Consider the following 18,609-nt stretch of genomic DNA (forward strand, 5'->3'; position numbering starts at 1 on the left):
CATGGCTAGCTCCTGCTCATCACTCTGGTCTCATCTCAGATATCATCACTTTGGATGACTACCCTCCTAATATTCCTCAGACCCTCCCACCACTCTATTACATCACCCGTTTAATTTTCTTCATAGCATCCATTCCCTGAAATTAGCTTGTTCATTTACGTATTTTTATCTTCTAGTAGGTAAGCTTCATGGAAAAAAACTTTTGCATCAGGTGTCATGTACACATAAAATAGTGCATGGCACATGGTAGATACATAATAAAAAATTATTTTAAATATTTTTTATTGATTTTTTAGGGAGAGGAAGGGAGAGGGAGAGAGAGAGAAACATCGACCAGCTGCCTCCTGTACAAACCCCAATGGGGATCAAGCCCACAACTTGGGTGTGTGCTCTCACCGGGAATCGAACCAATGATCTTTCAGTGCACAGGAGGGCACTCCACCAACTGAGCCACACTGGCCAGGGCTAACAAAAATTTTTGAGCAAATGAATTAATGTATGGCTTGAATCTTACAGTCAATACTACCATAAACCTTCAAACCTTCCACCACCCTATTTCAGACAAGTTTCATTATCATAATCATAATCATGTGACAAATCTAAGAGCTAATTTCATTGATATTTCAATGTGTTACACTGTAAGAAAATCAAGTGAAAGAAAAATATCCAAATAAAAACAATAATCTAAAAAGAACTTACGGATAAGATATAATGCATTTCAGTTTGGCTGTTATTGACTTCTACTTGATAAGATAAACAATTGCTACCAAAATTCTGTGGGTTCTTGCCTAGCACATATAAGTCACCATGTTGGAAGAAGAGCCTTTTAATATGTGGAGGATCAGGTTGCACTGAAAGACAGAAATAGAAGAATAACAAATTCGCTTCCAGAGTTTATTTTGATGAGATACATATGCAGATACAGATAACGCAGGTCACAAAGTTAAATCAAAACAGGGCTGACACTTTTAATGGCCTTACATGATCAGACACACAGGTCTAGATTTCTGATTAGCCGTGATTAATGTAAGAAGCTTATTTTAAATTGCCTAGTAAAATGGATCTAAGGAACATCTCTGGGTGTCTGGCAGATGACATTAACTCTGACCTGCATCTAGTTAGAACATGGCCAGGGTATAATCAGGACATCCAGCTGCATCGTAAAGAAAAGAAGTACTTGGTCCAGATGTGCCTCTACTTAATGGGTGGCAGGGGCACCAGGTACAAGGGATTTCCCCAGCTATCACCTATTTTGCCAATCAAAGACCACAATTTAAACATTAGCTAGTCCCTGTCGCATGCTACAACATGGATGAACCTCAAGGACATTAAGCTAGTGAAATAAGCCCATCACAAAACAACAAGTACTATGTGATTCTACTCATATGAGGTATCTAAAGTAGTCAAAATCATAGAAACAGAAAGTAGGAAGGTGGTTGCCAAGAGCAGAGGGAGAAGTGAGAGGGAATTATTAGTGTTTTGGGGCACTGAGTTTCAGTTTTACAAGATGAAAAAGTTCTTGCAGTCTCCTGCACAACAATGTGAATATGCTTAACTGCTGAACAATACTTAGGAATGGTTAAGATGGTAAATTTAATGTTATGTGATTATAACTACAATGTAAAATAAAGTAAAAAAAATTTAGCTTAGTCAATTTAGTTTTTTGGGAGTCAACTATGTGTAAGATCAAGAAACAGAAGAGAATGAATAATTAACAGAAAATCTGAAGATATCACCTTCTAACTAAGAAGTATCTCCCTTTACATCACTACTAGGCAGAAAACTAACAACAGGAGTTGCAAAAGGTCCATCAAGGACAACCTGCCAAGCAAGGGAGAGGGCAGAGAAGGGCTTTGCTTCAGATTATCCCACTTGGCATGTTACCTCAACCTCACTCCCCTGACCTACAAACTAAGTTGCCTTTGGTTCACTACTAGAATTCACTTTCATGAGTATCTGAAAGAGCAAACAGTGTTCTGCTCACAGACTTGGGAACCTTTGTCAATTCGTGGTTATTTGCCTATGAATTTTCAGTGTACCACAGCCAGAATCTGAGCTCCCTGTTGGGATATTACAACACATAAATAAACATAATGCTTATAGTAGTCTGCTTTAGATATTTACAAAACACTTTTATACACTTCACATCATTTGGATCTTACTACAGTTGACCCTTGAACAACAGAGGGGTTAAGGGTGTCATCGCCACCTCTAGTATCTGCATACAACTTTTGACTCCCTAAAAACGTAACAACTAATAGCCTACTATTGAACAGAAGCTTTCCCAATAATATAAACAGTCAAATGATGCACATTTTTGTATGTATTATATACTGTATTCATATAATAAAGTAAGCTAGAGAAAAATTGTTAAGAAATTCATAAGAGAAAATACATTATAGTACTGTACAGATTTATTGGAAAAAAATACACGCATAAATGGGACCACACAGTTCAAACGCGTGCTGGTCAATGGTGAGCTGTACAATCCTTTGAGATCAAGAGGGACTATGTACCCCATTTCAAAGATGAGGAAACACTTAAAGAGAATGTATATACTGTATCCAAAGTGAAGAAGCTAAGACCTCAAGCAGATATCTTATTTTCAACTGGGAGGCTCTTTCTAATAGGCTGACACTCAGCTGCACTGGTTCTTCTGCCTGATCAGGGTCTGGACCACCCAGAATGTTAGATAATTTGAATATCACCCTTGATCACTCCACCTCCAATCTAAGCTTTTTTAAACGATGAAATAGATTATTCAGGAACTATATTCGATAATATTTATTCTGCAGCATCATCCTGCCAAGTATTATAAGTAAAAGAGAATAGATCTTAAGAGTCAGAAATCCTGAGGTCCAATCTTGGTTCTAGAACTAACTGCTCTGAGTCTCTGCACTCAGAAGTAAACAATGAGAAAGCATGTGGCACAGGTACTAAGTAAATATTAGAATTTCTAAGCTTGCTTCTTTAAGAAAGATCAAAAAAAGGTATATAAATATAGCCTTTTTCTGGAAAGATCTTAAAACCAAAATCCATTTTTATTATTTGTACTGATTGTTCAAAAGACATAATACTTTATCCACACCGTCATAGAGGACTTCAAAACTTACCACGAGAAGTTAAAGGCACTATATTGAAGGATGGTCTAATTTTTCCTGCATTATCCTTGACCATCACTTGAACACTGTGCTGGTCAAAACCGGAATCCTTCACTTTAGTCAGAGTAAAAGAACAACTAATGTGTTGACCTTCTCTATAGATGTTTTCACACTGAAGAATTTTCCCCAGGCTGCTGTGCCTACGAGATAAAATGAGAGAATCTTCTGTATTATCTTTAACAAGGAACTCAAGAGACAAAGGCAGACGTTTTTTTGTTTTGTTTTAATGACTAAAGATGTCCATGGAAAGCAATATTTGTAATACGGCAAGATAGCTTTTTCTAAAACCCTATTTTACATGGCTCCAATTCACACTGCAAGAAGAAACAAATGTTCCTCTTTGATGAACATTAGTACTTTATCAATAGCTATGAAAACTGTAGGAGTACTGGTTCTTTTTCCTCTTCTGAATACGAGGTATGATGAGGCGAAGCTGAGAAGTTTTAAGCTTCTTGAAAATACCCCACCTGCTGAATTCCATGGTTCTCCTCTGGTCCCTTTTTCTTCTCCTTATTTTCTTGTCTTGTTCCTCTAACTCCTCCTCTTTTCAGAGGGTTCCCATCCAGTCTACAGCCCTCTGCACATTTCTGTTTCTTACTACCTCATCTCTCCATCACCAGCTTATCACTTGCATCCCTTGACTAGAATTTCTATCCTAAGGATGCCTAGTCCTAATCTCTCCCCTTGGATCCAGTCCCAGATTTCCAACTGCTCCATTTGAGTATTCCACTCTTGCCTCAAATTCAATGTCCAAAATATATGTTCCCTCTCCCCTGACAAACTGCCTTTTCTTATAATGTTCCCAATTTCCACTATTCAGAGCTCATTTCCTCTGGGGTCCTCAATTACAGCCTTTGAAATCACCCTTTCCTCCTCCTTTCCCTATATTCTATCACCAAATTCTGTTATTTCTCTCTTTGCAAAGTTTCTTGGATGCTCTCCTGTGATATTCCCATTGCCCTCATCCAGTTTCATTTCCTAATCACTTCAGGCTTCATGTCTTCTCCAGACTGACCTCTCGAACCTTCATTATTAGTTTTCTCCAGTCACTGCCAGATCTATGTTCCAGAACACACTGGCTTTCTAAGTGTCTTACTTCTCCATGTGGCTTTAACTGCCTCCCATAACCAGTACTGCTGGTATATTATTTCCCATTTTGAAAACCTCTACACATACCCTTCCTCAATGATCATCTGCACCTAACACAATGCAGGCAGAGAGAATGTGCTCATTACATTTTTTTGGTCTATGCTATTAAAGGATTCTGTTTTGTAGTAACTGGCAGAAGACAGAGTCAAGCTTTACATTTTCAGCCACAATGGGAGCTGTGCAAAGATTCTGCAGAAAAGGGCAACAGTTTAAATAATAGACTAAGAGTAGAATCCCAAACCCTTGATCTGTGTTTCATGTGTGGGGGTAGGTGGTATATGGGAAATATCTGTATCTTCCTCTTCCTCTCAATTTTGTTGTGAACCTAAAAGTGCTCCAAGAAAATAAAGTCTTTTAGAAAAGAAAAGAAAAATTCAGATCTAATATACTGAATCCTTCAAAGGCCGTGCAAAGAAATGCTTCAATACAAAAAATGCTCTTGTGCCTTAAGAAATAGTACGTAAGGCTTTTCTCCTACTTGTAGGCCCCAGTGGTTCATGAATGAAAACAGTCTTTTAAAAACTCACTGCCCTGGCTAGTTTACAGATCACGGGCCTGGAATGTTTTCCTTAGACAGCCAGAAACAAAAAGCAAGACGCTGATGACATTTTTGTTACATAACTAAAGAAAACTATGTAGAACATTAATTTTTGTTTCAAATAATGAAAGGAACTCCTCTAATAAGCAAGCTTTGAGATTCCTTTTTCAATTTTGTACCCTGAGTATTTCACATATCCTCATGGACCCCCAGATATGAAATTTAAATTTTTTGTTGTAATTTAGAAAAAATAAGAAAATGAGAAATATTAGTTTTGAATAGACAATTTGGGGGGACTTCCTGTGAAAGATCAGATGATAACCTAAGATAGAAGGCATTCAAGTGCTTTGTGTTAAAAATTCACACACAGAAATCCTCCACAAACTCACACTGCAAACATAAGGAGGGAATGGAAAACTATTTCCTCAACTGTGGAGATGATTAATATGGTAAGAAATCCCCTAAAATTCACTGGCATGGCTAGTCTGTAGCTATTAAGGTCAGGCTCCTTCAATGTCAGATTCTCCCTCCAGAGCCACAAGTGACTGCCCTGGGGCTTCAAAATGACACTACATTTTTGGATTGGGGACTAGGGAAATAGTCTGGCAGTTTGACATGATTTAAACTGGTACCTAAATCACTTCCAAGTGACACGTGTCTCTCTTTCTTTTGTGGTTTTGATTGGAAATAATTTCTCTAGGGCAGAAAGGAGAGGAAGAAGTATGGGCCAGGTGCTAGTCCTATGAGGTGGGGGAAGGGGCCAGTAATGTGTACTGGCTACATCTGCAAGGAAGTAGGATGAATAATAAAAAATGATATAGCTATTTTGTATGGAGTGCTTACTCTATACATATTAATGGTTAGGCATGGCTCTAAACACTTTTCATAAATTAGCAGCTCTCACAACAACCTTAAGAAGTACTACTATTATTACTATCCCCATTTTACAGATTACAAAACTGAGGCTCAGAGAGAAGGCACTTGCCCAAAATCACCCTTGCTAGTAAGGAAGAGAGCCAAGATTTGAACCCAGGGAGTGTGGCTCCAGAAAAGAATAAGTTATGGGATGGTTAGGGCAGAAGATATAGAATCTATATCAGTACTGCTCAACAAAATTTTCTGGGATTATGGATATGTTCGATATCTGTTCTAATACCAGAGCCACTAGCTATGTGTGAAATTGGCTAGTAAGACTGAGCAATGAAGTTTCAATTTGATTTAATTTTAATTAATTTAAAATGTAAAGAGTCACATGTGCTAGTGGTTCCTGTGTTGGACAGCATAGGTCTACACTACAACAAGAGTCCATGCTAATGACCAACTCTGGGAACATGTATGACAAGAAGTGCTATCCCTGATCTCTGCCCCCTCAGGGTCCAGTGAACCACCATTCTCTTGGGATGACTTCTAGAGCCACCTCCAATGACAGTAGATTGTGCTCTGTACTAAGGCATCACCTGAGGCTGAAAGGCAGCACAAGCACTGTCTGCTGTCAGCTTTGGCAAGACACTGCATCAACACAGAGGAGGAAGAATGCTTTCTAGAATTGATTGCTCCAGTTTTTTGTGATTTATTCACCCAGGAGGATGATCATTTTGCAATTTGCTCTAAGACTTGGTTTGTGCTAGTATATTACCCAAGGCACTTCCTTATTTTTCTTATAAGAAATCCAAGGACTAGCCTAGCCAGGCATGGCTCATAGGTTGAGCATTGACCCAGGATCTAGGAGATCGGGGTTCAATTCCCAGTCAAGGCACATGCCCTGGTTACGGGCTCTATCCCCAGTAGGGGGCTTTCAGGAGGCAGCCGATCAATGACTCTCATCACTGATGTTTCTATCCCTCTCTCTCCCTCTCCTTTCCTCTCTCTGAAATCAATAAAGATATATTTTAAAAAAAAAAAAAGAAATCCAAGGACTAGACCATCATCTACCTCCAGTGTCATTCCAATTCCTATATCTGGGTTACTTTCCTGCACAGTCTACCATGGAATAAAAGTTTTAAGACGTCTTCCCTTCCTTTCCCTGCCCTCTCTATAGACACAGACTCTTTAAAGGTCTTCCCCGTGATTATACCAATAACGATTCCAGGGAAAGCAAGAGGAGTTAACAGCACAATAAACACAGGATGTTACCAACTTTTGAGACCTCTTAAAAGGCTGTAATAACAGCTCTCTGTGGACCTCACTGCAACATCATCAGAGCCAGGCTATTCCTTTTAAGGCTTAGTTCTCTGGCCCCTTCACTAGCAATTCTTTTAGGGAGTCAAATCCACTCAAACTTCCTCTTTTTAGTTGTAAACTATAATGTTCCTGAGTTGTTTATCCCTCCTAAATCCTCACCCCAGTCCCGAATGTTCTCTCGCTTTGGATTCTACCAAACATTCAAAACATATATGGAGCACCTACCATGTTTCAGGCACAGGGGTAAACAAGACACAGTCCCTGCTCTCAAGGGAGACAGCAGTCTGGGGAGGGCTACAACTAAGTAAACAGGAAATGTCAACACAATGTGCTGAGTACTATGGCATGGGAAAGTGCAAGGTACCATGGGATACCACAATGACGGGACACACAAAGCTCTTGACCTTGAGAGGTCAAGAAAGGCTTTCTGGAGAGAAAATGATGTTTGAATTAAGATAAGGACAAATAAGAGGCACCCAATTGACAGGGCCTACCTCTACATTTTAAGCTTTAGGAGCAAAGAGACATGTTTATCTCAGCTACCCATTCAGTGCTCTACCCACAATGTGTGCTAATTAAAGTTTTATTGAATTGAATTGATTAACCTGGTCCTTTCTTCCCTGTGCTGTTGCTAATAATTCTAGCCTCTAAAGCAGGGGTGGGGAACTTTTTTTCTGCCAAGGGCCATTTGGATATTTATAACATCATTTGCAGGCCACACAAAATTATCAACTTAAAAATTAGCTATGAAAAAGGCTCCTAGATTTATTGAATTTCAAGTCCCGCCTGAGGTTGCCTTGGCAGGACCAGACCAAATGATTTAACGGGCCACATATGGCCCTCAGGCTGGACGTTGCCCACCCCTGCTCTAAAGGAAAGGAAATGATTAAAGATTAATTTAGCAATTTAATAGATTTTGTAGCTATAGTCATAAATATCAAATATAAGTTATTTTGTGGGGAGCTAAGTTACTTTTTAACCCTGGGCATGATATAATTTTCCTTTTTAAAGGTAGACACCAATGACTCATACATTGCTTGTGGGAATGTAAAATGGTACAGGCACTCTAGAAAATAGTTTGGCAGTTTGTTACAAAACTAAATACATAATTACCATAGGAACCTAGTACACTGCTGGTGAGAATGCAGACTGGTGCAGCCACTATGGGAAACAGTATGAAGTTTCCTCAAAAAATTAAAAATGGAACTGCCATTTGACCCAGAGATCCCACTTCTAGGAATATATCCAAAAAAAATCCCAAAACACCAATCAGAAAGGATATATGCACCCCTATGTTTATAGCAGTGTTATTTACAATAGCTAAGACATGGAAACAGCCCAAGTGCCCATCAGGAGATGAATGGATAGAAAAACTATGGTACATTTACACAATGGAATACTACACAGCTGTCAAAAAGAAGGATCTCTTACCCTTTGAGACAGCATGGAGGGACCTGGAGGTGATTATGCTAAGTGAAATAAGCCAGTCAGAGAAAGATAAATATCACACGATCGCACTCACATGTGGAATCTAGTGAACAAAATAAATTGATGAACAAAATAGAACCAGAGGCATGGATGCATGGAATAGACTGACGAAGCTCAGAGGGAAAGGGGCAGAGCGTCGTGGGAAGAGATTAACCAAGGAACTTATATGCATATATGCATAGCCCATGGACACAGACAATAGGGTAGTGAAGGCCTGGGGTGTGGACTGGGTGAGGGGGAGAAAAAAAAAGGGGGAACATCTGAAGTACTCTCAACAATAAAAATATTTTTTTCAAAGTTAGGTTCACAAATATTTACAGTAGCTTCATTCATAACAGCAAAAACTTAGACCGGCTGGGCGTGGCTCAGCGGTTAAGCGTCGACCTAGGATCCAGGCGATCAGGGTTCGATTCCCGGTCAGGGCACATGCCCGGGAACATCTCATCATTGATGTTTCTATCTCTCTCTCTCCCTCTCCTTTCCTCTCTCTGAAATCAATAGAGATATATTTAAAAAAAAAAAAAATAACAGCAAAAATTTAGAAACCAAGATATCCTTCAATAAATTAATGCTTAAACAAACTGGTACATCCATATCATGGAATACTACTCAGCAATAAAAAGGAATGAACTATTAATACAAACAACAACTTGGATAGATCTCAAGGGCATCATGCAGAGTTAGCTGTTTTTTTTTTTTAATCAGCGTCAAACACTTATATGCTGTATGATTCCATTCCAATAACATTCTTAAAATGATAAAATTATAGAGATGAACAGATTAGTGGTTGTCAGAAGTTAGAGATCTGGGGGAGAGGAGTGCGGGTAGGGGGTATAGAGAGGAGGTGGGTGTGGGTATAAAAGCAAAACTCGAGGAACCTTTGTGGTAATGGAACTGTTCTATATCAATACATGTGATAACACTGCATAGAATCACAAACACACACAAACACACACACAAACATGAGTGCATTTAATACTTGTAAACATTGAATGAGTTCAGTGGATTGTACCAATGCTAATTTTCTGGTTTTGATATCATACTCTGGTTACACAGGGTGTTACCATTGGGAGAAGCTGGGTGAAGGGTACACAGGATCTCCTTGTGCATTTTTTGCGACAACCTGTGGATCTATAATTATTTTTTAAGTTTTTTTTTTTTTTTTTTTAAAGCAGACACCAAAATCAGATGCATTTTCCACTGAAACAAACTGTCCATCTTCTTGGGTGTGCTGAAAAGAATAGGCTATTCTTTTTTTTTTTTTTTAAACTAGGTTAGACCCAAAGGCTCCCAACACCATCACAATCAGTCCTTCCCCTGTAAGTCTCCTGTCCATACTTACCAGTAATAGAGAATATAGTTAGTATCAGGACTTGTATTCCTTCCAGGGAGCCAAGTGCACTTCATGTAGCTCAGGTTGTGCCAAATGCATTGTAGCTCAGTCACAGCTGACTCAGGATCACCTAGAACACCCAGCCAAGAGTTTAGGACCCTCCTTTCCTTGTAAGGCAGACTAGCCAATCACTCTGGGGCATGGGGATGATGAGGGTGTTTCATGCTGCTTTACCCAAATCTAAAATGCTCAACTTTCTCTCTCACCTCCTGATACTCTCTCCCTAACTGGAGAGAGAGTTGAAAAGTCAAATAATATTTTCATCATGAGAAATGACTACAGAATTCCTAAATTAATGTGAAAATATAAACAACCTCTATATATACATTCTTTTTGTACAAAATCATTTAATTTGATCATATAAATTATTCATCACACTTGAATCCAAAATTAATTTCTTATGAACAGCTTCATTTAAAAAAAAGAAATACTGACTTTCTCTGAAATTATTCAAAGGAATCTGTTATCTATTCTGAACTTAACTTCCAAAGAGGAGTATCAAAAATATTTACCTTGGCAGCATCATTACAATATTTTTTATTTTCATGAATGTGTCACCCTTCTGTAGGGACCATGCTAATCTCTGTATCGTCCCAATTTTAGGGTATGTGCTGCCAAAGTGAGCACTATCTATCTTTAAAATAAACAAGTTTAGCCCTGGTCTGTGTGGCTTAGTGGTTAGAGCATCAGCTTGTGCACCAAAAGGTTGAGGGTTCAATTCCTGGTCAAGGCACGTTCGGGAGGCAACCAGTCGATGTGTGTCTCTCACATTGATGTTTCTCACTCTCCCCTCTTCCCTCCCTCCCTTCCACTCTCTCTAAAAATCAATGGAAAAAATATCCTTGGGTGAGGATTAACAAAAAAAGTTTGCTGAGTTATAATTTACTTTTCATCTTTTGATTAATACTGACATCTTGTTTTAAAAATTAAACATTCTCCCTGAAGCAATTTGGGGAAATGTAAGCATAACATAATTCTTAGTAGTTGCCTAGTTTGTTACAACTTTAGGAACTTTAATATCTTTATGGTCTGAAATCTCTATTGTAAAATTCTTTTGAGTTGAGGCATCAGGTGTCTATATTAAATGCCTCTGTTTAAAATGCAAACCTTTTATCCCTCGGCACCCTGAAATGGTACTGTACTGAGCCATCATCAACCATTTTACTATCATAATATAATTTAGGTTTTTTCAGAATATTTATTAAATTCCTAAAGAAACGAGAATGGGGGAGGTAAGGTTGTCTTAAACCATGCTCCCAGCCCCCTAACAGTACTGAATTTTATAATTTTATAAATATTACTTCATATACTTTTGATCAGTACAAGGCAGGTAGACAGAATGGTTTGGAGAACATGCCACGTAAAGCTAAGGTTTGGAGGTAGGAGATGGGCCCTGTACAACCAAGGGGAAACATAATATTAATAGATGATATGTACAAAGCATTTCTTCTTTGCCAGGCACTATTCTAAGCACCTCACATATACTGACTTCCATAATACTTTCAACAGTCCTGGTAGGTAGGTACTATCATGTCCATTTTACAGATGAGGAAACTTAAGGGAGGAAGGGGTAAGTGATCTACCTATGATCACACAACTAGAAACTGGCAGAACTGAGTTTTAAACTTGGACGTTTTGGTTCTGGTAGCTCTGCTCTTAACCAGTATATGCTACTCCCTGCATACAACATAAAAATCAAAAGGATACTGGGTGATGGGTGAGAAAGCAGGTGGAGGACAATGACCACCCTGACTACCTGACAGTTTTTCCTAGGGCTAATTGTGAATCAAAGCCAGGCTAGCAGTTCATTTCCTTTTTTAACATCTTTCTCCAAATCTCTCTATATAATGAGGAGAATAGTACATATTTGGAGTTTTTTTCAAGCACTAGATCTAGAATCTGAAAACCTCCAGCAACTCACTCAGTTCCCTCATAAAATGGAAAGGGTAATAATAATATGTGCCTTGCTCACTTCACAAGATAAGCTCATGAGGCTTGATTTAGGAAAAGTGTGTGTGTGTGATTTGCCAAATTATTAAGTGCTATGTAACTATTAGGCATTGTTATTCAAGGTGTTGGTGAGCATGTCGAAGGCAGGGATGTCCTCATATTGATCATTGTGTTGCTAGCACCTAGTACAAGTGCTTGGAACTTATTAGACTCTGCAACTGTTTGCAACTGAATGAACTAACGAACACCGAACATAAGTATATGGATAATTTGGATTTATTCTCTATATGCCAAGAGAAATTGCTTTCAGTTGTTACCTTCAGGGGGCGAGATGCACTTTTCAACCAACATGCTAGGATTGTCACTTTCATTGGTGCTACACTGGGTCCCCACTTGCAGGCAAATCCTCTCATTCAGGGGTACTTCTTTCGAACGATGAGTTTCTGGAGCAATTTTCTAAGGTTAGGAAATAAAAATAGGCATTGCTATAGCAAACACATGGAAATACACTTATGTAATAAAACATTAGCATGCCCAGATGTATAAAAAAATGGAAAGTTATCCAATGGTATAGGTAAGTCATCTCAACCTGGGTGATTTTCTCTACCTCCCCACCCCGGGAGAACTTTGGTAATGTCTAAGAACACTTGCAGTTGTCATGACTCGAAGGGACCTGCTACTAGCATTTAGTGGGTAGAGGCCAAGGATGCTGCTAAACATCCTACAATGCACAGGATAGCCATCCCTTCCCCCTACAACAAGAATTATCCTGCTCCAAATGTCAGTGGTGACACTATTAAGAAACCTTAGTATAGATAAAAGATAATTTCCCACATTCTAAATCTATGAACATCATGACATTTACCTATAAAACCTACCATACTCAAACATCAACTCTCTAAAAGCAAGTCTAAAGGAAACACAATAAGATTATAAAAATTAAATTCTAAGCAGATGCACTTTGCCATCAAGATCAAGGTCAAAAGGACCGCTTAGTCATCCTGGTCACTTCTAAGGAGAGGAAGTAAAGAAAGGGGACTTCAAGGCAAAAGAGAGACTTTTTATTAAACATCTTTCTATACTGTTTGATCATTCTATCTTATATACTCATATAAATGTTAAGGGTTGATATATGCACTGAGTATACCACACACTTACTCTGAAAAGCAGCTTTGTGGAACCACAGAAAGCCAAGTTAAAGACAGCATACAGACATAAATCACAAATCTAGTTATTATGATTTAGAATAATGAGATTAAAGGGCTCCTCAGGAAAATAACACCTCCCAAGGTGACGGAGTTGTAATAATTAAGAATAGAGTTGCTTTTAATCACAGCTCCAAGGAGTTTCCTGTTTTGTAATAGTTTCTGACTCAAGTTGGAGACAGCATTTCCTATTGCATACGTGCTGATGGCCACGAAGGGGAAAATTTATCACAGCAAACTTTATTTACCACCCTAAAGCGCTCCTCTGCCATTTCACATGCCTGCTGCTAGGTAAACATGAGGGTAACTGTGAGATACTCCCAAAACCAGGACATAAGGATGCCCTCTGAGAGGCAGCTAGCAAATCAAGAATTCATGAACAAGAAAGACGTGAAAAAAAAAATGACTTTATCGAGACTAAACAGCTCTTAGGCCCAGACAAGACAGCCCTCTGGAAAAGGAGTTAGTTGGTCAGACCTGGAAGAAAAGAAAAAGAAATGTCTGCTAGCAAAATTCTGGCTGGCAGACAAGAAAGGGTGATTTAGCTCCATGGACACTGAGTATTTCTGTCCTATCAGCAAAGTTATGCCTACCTTCAGTGGGGCCTCCAGCTATTCTTAGGAAAGTACATTTTCACAATTAATTCCTAATTCCTTGCCAAGAAGCCTACTTATCATTTGGCTTTCCATACACTTGCTGCCAACAGGGATGGAACACACCAGTTAGGCCAAGAGAAGGCTTTCTAGAATATTTCACCTTTATGCTTTCCATGGCAAAGTAAGGAAGTGGCTGGACCTTGAGAGGTGATGTGTGGAAATGAAGTTTCTCAGCCTGTGAGGCTGAAAATCAGCCCCAGGATCATGGTACTATTGGCAGGAAAGCTCTGAATGCAAATTTCACCAACCTCACAATTTTATTAAGCACAAGTCCTACACAGGAAGTCCTCACTTAATGTTGTCAGTAGGTTCTGCAACTTAAAGTGGAATGACAACAACATATAAAGAAACCAGTTTTCCCTAGCTGGAGTGGCTCAGCAGTTGGGCATTGACCTATGATCCAGGAGATCCCAGTTTGATTCCCAGTCAGGGCACATGCTCGGGTTGCAGGCTCGATCCCCAGTAGGGGGCGTGCAGGAGGCAGCTGATCAACAACTCTCTCATCATTGATGTTTCTGTCTCCCTCTCCCTCTCCCTTCCTCTTTCTGAAATCAATAAAAATGTATTAAAAAAAAGAAACCAGTTTTACCACAGGCTAATTGATATAAAAGAGTTGAGTTCCTATGGCATCTCACCAATGTTGCAACAAAACGACATTGAACAAAACGATGTTATCCCAGGACATCTTGTATACCCTTAAAAGAGCTACCCTGACCCAAGGATCCTTGATAATTCTTGCTTGGAAGCTAAGTTTTCCTTTTGAAGACACCGGGGGAAAAATGTGCAGTCAAATGCCATAAATTACACCCGGCCGGGCGTGGCTCAGCGGTTAAGTATCGACCTGGGATCAAGGCGATCAGGGTTCGATTCCCGGTCAGGGCACATGCCCGGGTTGTGGGCTGCGGCCGATCAATGACTCTCTCATCATTGATGTTTCTATCTCTCTCTCTCCGTCTCCTTTCCTCTCTCTGAAATCAATAAAGATATATATATTTTTTAAAAAAGCCATAAATTACAATCATCATGGAAAAAAATCTCAGTTCTCTTATTATATTAGATATTGTTCCAGGGAGAGGGCTGAGGAATCTTATTACACGAATATTTTTATTATAATTTTTAATTCAAAAAATACTTTAGTACCTAGATTTGAACCTTATGTTTTGGGCATAGGAATAATAAAATGACTTAGAAAAGTGACAGGAAGGGGAAAGACAGAATCATTTTTAAAAATCTCTTTCAAAACCCAAGGTAAATAATATTAGATTGGCATGAGTAAAGTGGGAATGCGAATTGCTAGTGATCTGCAAGTCAAGCATACCTCTTTCTATCAGACAAGGAACTAAAGCCCTCCCAGTAGATCTGGATGAGTTATGTATGATGGCTCCCATGTGACTTTCAGCTATGGTGACTAATTCCACTGGTAGCTAGCTGCTGTATGACATTATGCTCCACCCGTCAAATAATCTGGCCTCCTTTGAAATTTTATCAAAAATCAAGGCAAGAGTCCTGAACGTTAGGACCAACGTTATTTGGCTGGATCAAAACTTTCCCAGCTGCAGATTCCTTTCTCAGAAGGAAAGGGGTGTCAGCTTCAGCTCTGCCTCTCTGGATGCCTGAATGGAACAACAATCTTTTAATTTATTCACCTGGTGAGAATTGCCTATCTCTTGGTGGTGAAAGATACTATCTAAAATCTGATGCCAGATCCTTCTTCCACTTGCCACATTGGGAAACTATTTAGAGATTGTTAAAACAGTGGTGGAGGACAGCCACTTAAGCTATTTTATTTTATTTTTTAAGAATCATTTATAATCCTTGACTCATCTTAATGGTCTTCAAATCTGAAGACTGAAAATGACCTCAGGGGTTTATCTCATTTAGCAACTTGAGACCTTTAGACATTCACATAAGCCCCTTAACATGTACAAACTATCATAATGCCACTTCTGCAACATGCTTCAAAGGATATATGTGCCCTAGTTTTGTCTGATGATATTAATGCTGGATCCAAAGGACAAAAAGAGAAAAGGAAAATTACTCCCATCGTTTACTCTCAGCCTCAAGATTGTAACCTTCAAAAGATTTAGATGGGAAATCCCCTAGCGCTAATTGGAAGGAATAATCTATTTTTATCACAAATGTGGGATTTATAGCTTCCAACAGCTGTCAAATGGCTGGAATAAATGACTTTAAGCAGAGGTCACCCTTTGTGTTCTCCATTTGGTTTCTTCAGGGGCAAAATGAAAGGCACATGATCAAATGATAATATTAGGTTGCAGCATATGATATTACCTATAAAAGTGGCAATTGTTTATGGTTCAACCTAACAATAGTAGTAATAATAAAAGCTAACAATTACTGAAAACTAGCTCTGTGCCAGGTGCATTAAAAACATCTCCTTTTCTTTTTTATTTATTGATTTGAGAGAGAGAGAGAGAGAAATTGACTTGCTGCTCCACCCATTCGTGGATTCACTGGTTGATTCCTGTATGTGCCCTGACTGGGGATCAAACCCACAACCTTGGCGCATCAGGATGATGCTCTAACCAACTGAGGTACCCGGACAGGGTCCACAAATATCTCCTTTTAATACACACACCCTTCACATGAAGTAGATACAGCTCACCCTTGAACAATGCAGGGTGGGGTACCAACACCCTCTCCAGCAGTCTAAAACCCTCATATAACTTTGGACCTACAGTTGGCCCTTTAAATACGCAGATTCAACCACACAGAGATTGAAAACAGCATTTTTGATCTGCAGTTGGGAAACAGTAGGTGGGAATGCAGAAATACTGTTTTTGATCCGTAGTTGGTTGAACTTGCAGATGCGAAACAGGCACATACCAAGGGCCAATTTTATTTATTGAAAAAAATCAGCATATAAGTGAACCTGTGCAGTTCAAACCTGTGTTGCTCAAGGGTCAACTGTACTATTATTAGCTCATCCCCCTACCAGCCTTTACAAACAAGGAAATGGAGGCTCAGAGAGGTTAAGTGACTTTCCTAAGATCACACAGCTTGAAAGCGGAAGAGACAAAATTTCAAATCCAATTCTGATTACACTGCCTCAAGTTACTTTTAAGTTTAAATTTCTGTAAGTATACTGAGGAATTAACCCCATTTCTAGGTTATAATACTGGCATGTCTACCTGACTGATGCTTGAGTGCTGTTAACAAGCTAACAAATAAGGACCTGTTAGAAAAAAAAGTGACCTTTCCTCAAGATTTCAATTAGATACGTAGGGAAGACTTAAGGGTCTCTCCTGGAATTTCTCAAGGTTAAACTACCAAAAATTGCTACTAAGCCTCCAAATGCCTAAGGCCCCTCCTTAGGAACAAGAGGAAGCCAACACTGTGAAAAGCAGAACTCTAACTACTCAAGTTTCACTGCTAGGAATATTACAGGCTTCCGCATTTAGAGGACCTCTTTTAAAATGCAAATCCTTCTTACTAGTCTCAATTCTTTTTTTAATATGTTTTTTAAATTGATTTCAGAGAGGGGAAGGGAGAGGGAGAGAGAGAAACATCAATGATGAAAGAGTCATTAATCAGCTGCCTCCTCCACATCCCCCTACTGGGGATCGAGTCCACAACCTGGGCATGTGCCCTGACTGGGAACCGAACCATGACCTCCTGGTTCATGGGTTGACGCTCAACGACTGAGCTACACCAGCTAGGTGACTAGCCTCAATTCTTTATAAATTAACACCTAAACCTTAATTAACACCTCAGCAAGAAAAGGTCGAGGAAGGCAGATTAGCACATTTCCCTAAGAGAAAGAGCCTATCTCATCCTCACTTTATTAAGCCTTCACAGGCATTATTTTCCTTGTCCCAGCAAAACCAGGGAAGTGAGTAGAGCCACACTTTTACACAAGGAAACTGAAGCTCAGGGAGGCCTTTTCAATTTAAGTAATTTACCTCAGGCCACTGAGCTAGCTAAGTGGCTCACCAGCTAGAACCTAGTTCTCCTGACTCTTTCTGCCACCAAATTGCTTGAACTGGTGATTTCACAATTCACTGCTCCAAAGTACTGTCACTAATAACTTTTGCTCAGTGGTTAGAGCGCTAGCCCAAGGACTGAAGGGTCCCGGTTCGATTCTAGTCAAGGGCATGCACCTCGGTTGCAGGCTTGATCCCTGGGTCCAGTTGGGGTACATGCGGGAGGCAACCAATCAATGTGTCTCTTACATCGACCTTTCTCTCTTTCTTTCTCTCTCTCTTTTTTTCCACTCTCTCTGAAAAGCGATGGAAGAAATATCCTCGGGTGAGGATAAAAAACAAAACAGCTTCTCATTTGGCCTCCTCAAAAGCCTAGACAAAGTCAACCGCAAACATCCCCCCACACCCCCTCCCACTGAAAGAACGTATAAAGATAAAAAACAGCTTTGAACAGATGACCTGAACCTGTAAATTAGAAGGGGCTACAAATCAATAAAGCCCAAGAGAAAATTCCGTTGAATAAGATTATTATAAAGAACCCAAAATTATCCAATCTTGTTAACAAAAATTCACTTAAATCGGTCAACTACATCAACTAAAAAGGTTGAAAGTTCCCTTCATTTTTCCTCAGGCATCAGGAAACTTCTGGTTAACTCCACTGGCCACTGACGTCTTATTTTTTTTTCACTTGCCATGCAGCCCTTTGCTTTGCATCACATAGCTCTTACGTATCTATCTGTGCATGTGATTAGCAAGATGGTGAATGTGAAAATTCCCTGAGAAACTGAAAATGTTATATAGATAGAAGGCTTTAGGCAGGAACACAGGAACCAATTTTAACAGAATTATTTATTGAGTGTCTAACAGATAACTATATCTAGTATTTCCTATCAGAGAATCTCAATGGCATTTATCAAATAATTAGTAAATAATTTCATATGTTC

The 18,609-nt window shown here is 39.2% G+C and overlaps 1 protein-coding gene across 1 annotated transcript in view; it reads right to left on the reverse strand.

The window, feature by feature from the left end:
- IL13RA1 (interleukin 13 receptor subunit alpha 1) overlaps window positions 1-18,609 on the reverse strand; it is a 50,374-nt gene that overhangs the window by 25,650 nt on the left and 6,115 nt on the right. Inside the window, exons 3-6 of the mRNA XM_081125243.1 lie at window positions 12,178-12,316; window positions 9,860-9,980; window positions 3,114-3,301; window positions 700-851 (exon numbers count right to left, since the gene is read on the reverse strand). Of these exons, the coding sequence (XP_080981369.1) occupies window positions 700-851; window positions 3,114-3,301; window positions 9,860-9,980; window positions 12,178-12,316 (600 nt within the window). The remainder of the gene's footprint in view (window positions 1-699; window positions 852-3,113; window positions 3,302-9,859; window positions 9,981-12,177; window positions 12,317-18,609) is intronic.

This window comes from Miniopterus schreibersii (genome assembly GCF_964146895.1).
Source record: "Miniopterus schreibersii genome assembly, chromosome: X".
Classification (NCBI taxonomy): Eukaryota; Metazoa; Chordata; class Mammalia; order Chiroptera; family Miniopteridae; genus Miniopterus; species Miniopterus schreibersii.